A 2189-nucleotide genomic window follows, 5' to 3' on the forward strand; every position below is an offset into this window, starting at 1 on the left:
AACACAGTAGAAGATTATGGGACGTTTTGTTGAGGTCGCGGTCTTGATACTCTGGAACTGGAGACCGAGATTTATCTGCTTTGTTCACGCTTCAAGAGGCAACTCGTATAATCTTTAATTGTTTAATTTATACGTAAATATGATACTGTGAGATGGCTTCCGCTGCAATATATAATCCAACAATTGTACCATATCGTGCTCCAAAGGACCACGACCTAAGAGGCAGTAACCCAATTAGATAATATATTAATTCAAGTAGTAAACTCGAATCTTGAACGATACGAGAAGTTTGCTGGAAGGGTGTTAGGACTAACATGGTTCTGATCAGTTTCGTCTCTACGTAGACCTTATTGATATTTGCAAGTTGATTCAAATAATCCTAGTTGAAGGATTAAAATTTTCATTTTTGTCCTCATGATGCTGAACAGTACAGCGAAGAGCAATGTATTTGGGAACTGCGAAAATTTATTGCACAGCTGTGTAATCTTAACCAAAATAATCGACCATTAATTATTAGATACACATTAGTTAAACGAGTGAAAATTACCTTCATCACGATTTTATCATTTTTTAAATTGTATGTTATCCCTGTTTTGCATTTTTTTTCTTTCATATATATGGATATTTCCTGTTGGATATGACACCATTTCTACAGCTTCTTCTTTTGTTATATATTGGCCAACAATATACAAGGCATTCATCACCTTCAAAGAAAAAACAAGTATACAGGGAGCAAAATGGCCTGTTGGTCAGCTGAAAGTGCAACCAAAGCCTATCTCAGAGCAATACAAATGGTTAGTACAACTTCACTGCTTGCCTTTGTTTGATCAATTTGTACTACTTAGTAATATTATTTCACTCAACAAATTCCAAAATTTTGTGTTTCTCATGTTGTATATTTTGTATTTGCCAGGAAAAGAGAGCTAAAGAGCCAGATGTATCAGAATTCATCTCAGCACTTGCTGCAGGAAACAACTCGCAATTGATGGTTGTTGCATGTGCTTGTGCATCTGACTCCACCACACTAGCCCTAGTGGCTGCAGCCCAGCAAACTGGTGGCACAGTCATTTGCATCCTTAGTGGTGTTGACAAACTAAATCCATCACTAGAATTTCTACACGATAACGCGAGACATGTTGAGTTTGTCATTGGAGATGCCAAAACTCTAGTAATAAATGACTACAGAAGAGCAGATTGTATAGTAATTGACGGTAACATCAACAACTGTAAAGGCATTCTTAAAACAGCACGAAGAATCGGGGAAATTGCCATCGTTAATTTTGGGGTACAATGCGTTGCGAATGGGCTCATGGAGATGCCAAAGCCTTAATGCTCATTTGTTACCCATAGGAGAAGGCTTATTGGTTACTAGAATGACACAGAAAGGCAGTAGCTTTGGCGTTTCAGGGAAAAAGAGCCGCTGGATTGTCAAAGTAGATAAATGCACAGGGGAAGAGCATGTCTTCAGGGTCAGATCTTCACATGGAAGTCCTGTTGAAGCCTAGGTTTCGATTTAGTGTTCTTTGATAGATTGTAGAATACAAGATTTTGATTCTTTTTTTCCCTTAGCAGGTTATGAATTTGAACTGTAAATAGAAGAGATTTAATCATTTTAAGAGCAGTATACACTTGGCCTATTGCTATTGCTGATTCATTGAGTATTGTCAAGGTCAAATTTTTGAGTTTCTTCCATACATCATAGTCCAACTATATATGCAGTTAAAACAATAACGTTGTGGCCATATAAATCATCTGCCAATGAGAGCTAGTATATGCTAAGTTTAATTTCACTTTGTTTTGAAATGGTAGGGATAGATTATAAAATAGATATTTGTAGTAAGAAATTTTCAAGCTTTCTAATCCAGATTTACTCGTTGCCTGGACAAAAACTAAATAATTAAAGATTATCCCGTTAAACGCTGCAAAGGCTCCCGTGTAAGCAATTTAGCTTTACTATATATATATGAAAATATTGACACAGGATCATGAAAATGAAACCTTAAGCAATCTAAGTTCATCTTTAAATCAAGAACTCAAACAATCCATGTCTCTAGAATTTTGCTGGCAATAATCAGCAATTTGATAATTAGTCATGATTGCCTGCCAATACTAATTACACTTTTCTCGGGCTAAATTATAAGGAGAGTGCGCAAAATGATGGACTCAATTCCATCCTAACCATTTGATGA

General features: G+C 36.2%; 1 protein-coding gene across 1 annotated transcript; it reads left to right on the forward strand.

Moving 5' to 3' along the window:
* The first annotated feature begins 661 nt into the window (after window positions 1-661).
* Window positions 662-1649, forward strand: LOC104098887 (uncharacterized). Its single transcript, XM_009605732.4, has 2 exons — window positions 662-794; window positions 914-1649. Exons 1-2 carry the CDS (start codon window positions 738-740, stop codon window positions 1328-1330), a joined length of 474 nt encoding a protein of 157 aa, XP_009604027.1. The 5' UTR covers window positions 662-737; the 3' UTR covers window positions 1331-1649.
* Window positions 1650-2189: the final 540 nt, after the last annotated feature.

The sequence above is a fragment of the Nicotiana tomentosiformis genome, chromosome 5 (assembly GCF_000390325.3).
Source record: "Nicotiana tomentosiformis chromosome 5, ASM39032v3, whole genome shotgun sequence".
Lineage (NCBI taxonomy): Eukaryota > Viridiplantae > Streptophyta > Magnoliopsida > Solanales > Solanaceae > Nicotiana > Nicotiana tomentosiformis.

Excerpts from the sequence above, each read along its gene's own strand:
- LOC104098887 (XM_009605732.4), top strand. The coding sequence starts at position 738 with ATGGCCTGTTGGTCAGCTGAAAGTGCAACCAAAGCCTATCTCAGAGCA. Across the intron at positions 795-913 it reads ATCTCAGAGCAATACAAATG|GAAAAGAGAGCTAAAGAGCC; the intron begins GTTAGTACAACT and ends TGTATTTGCCAG.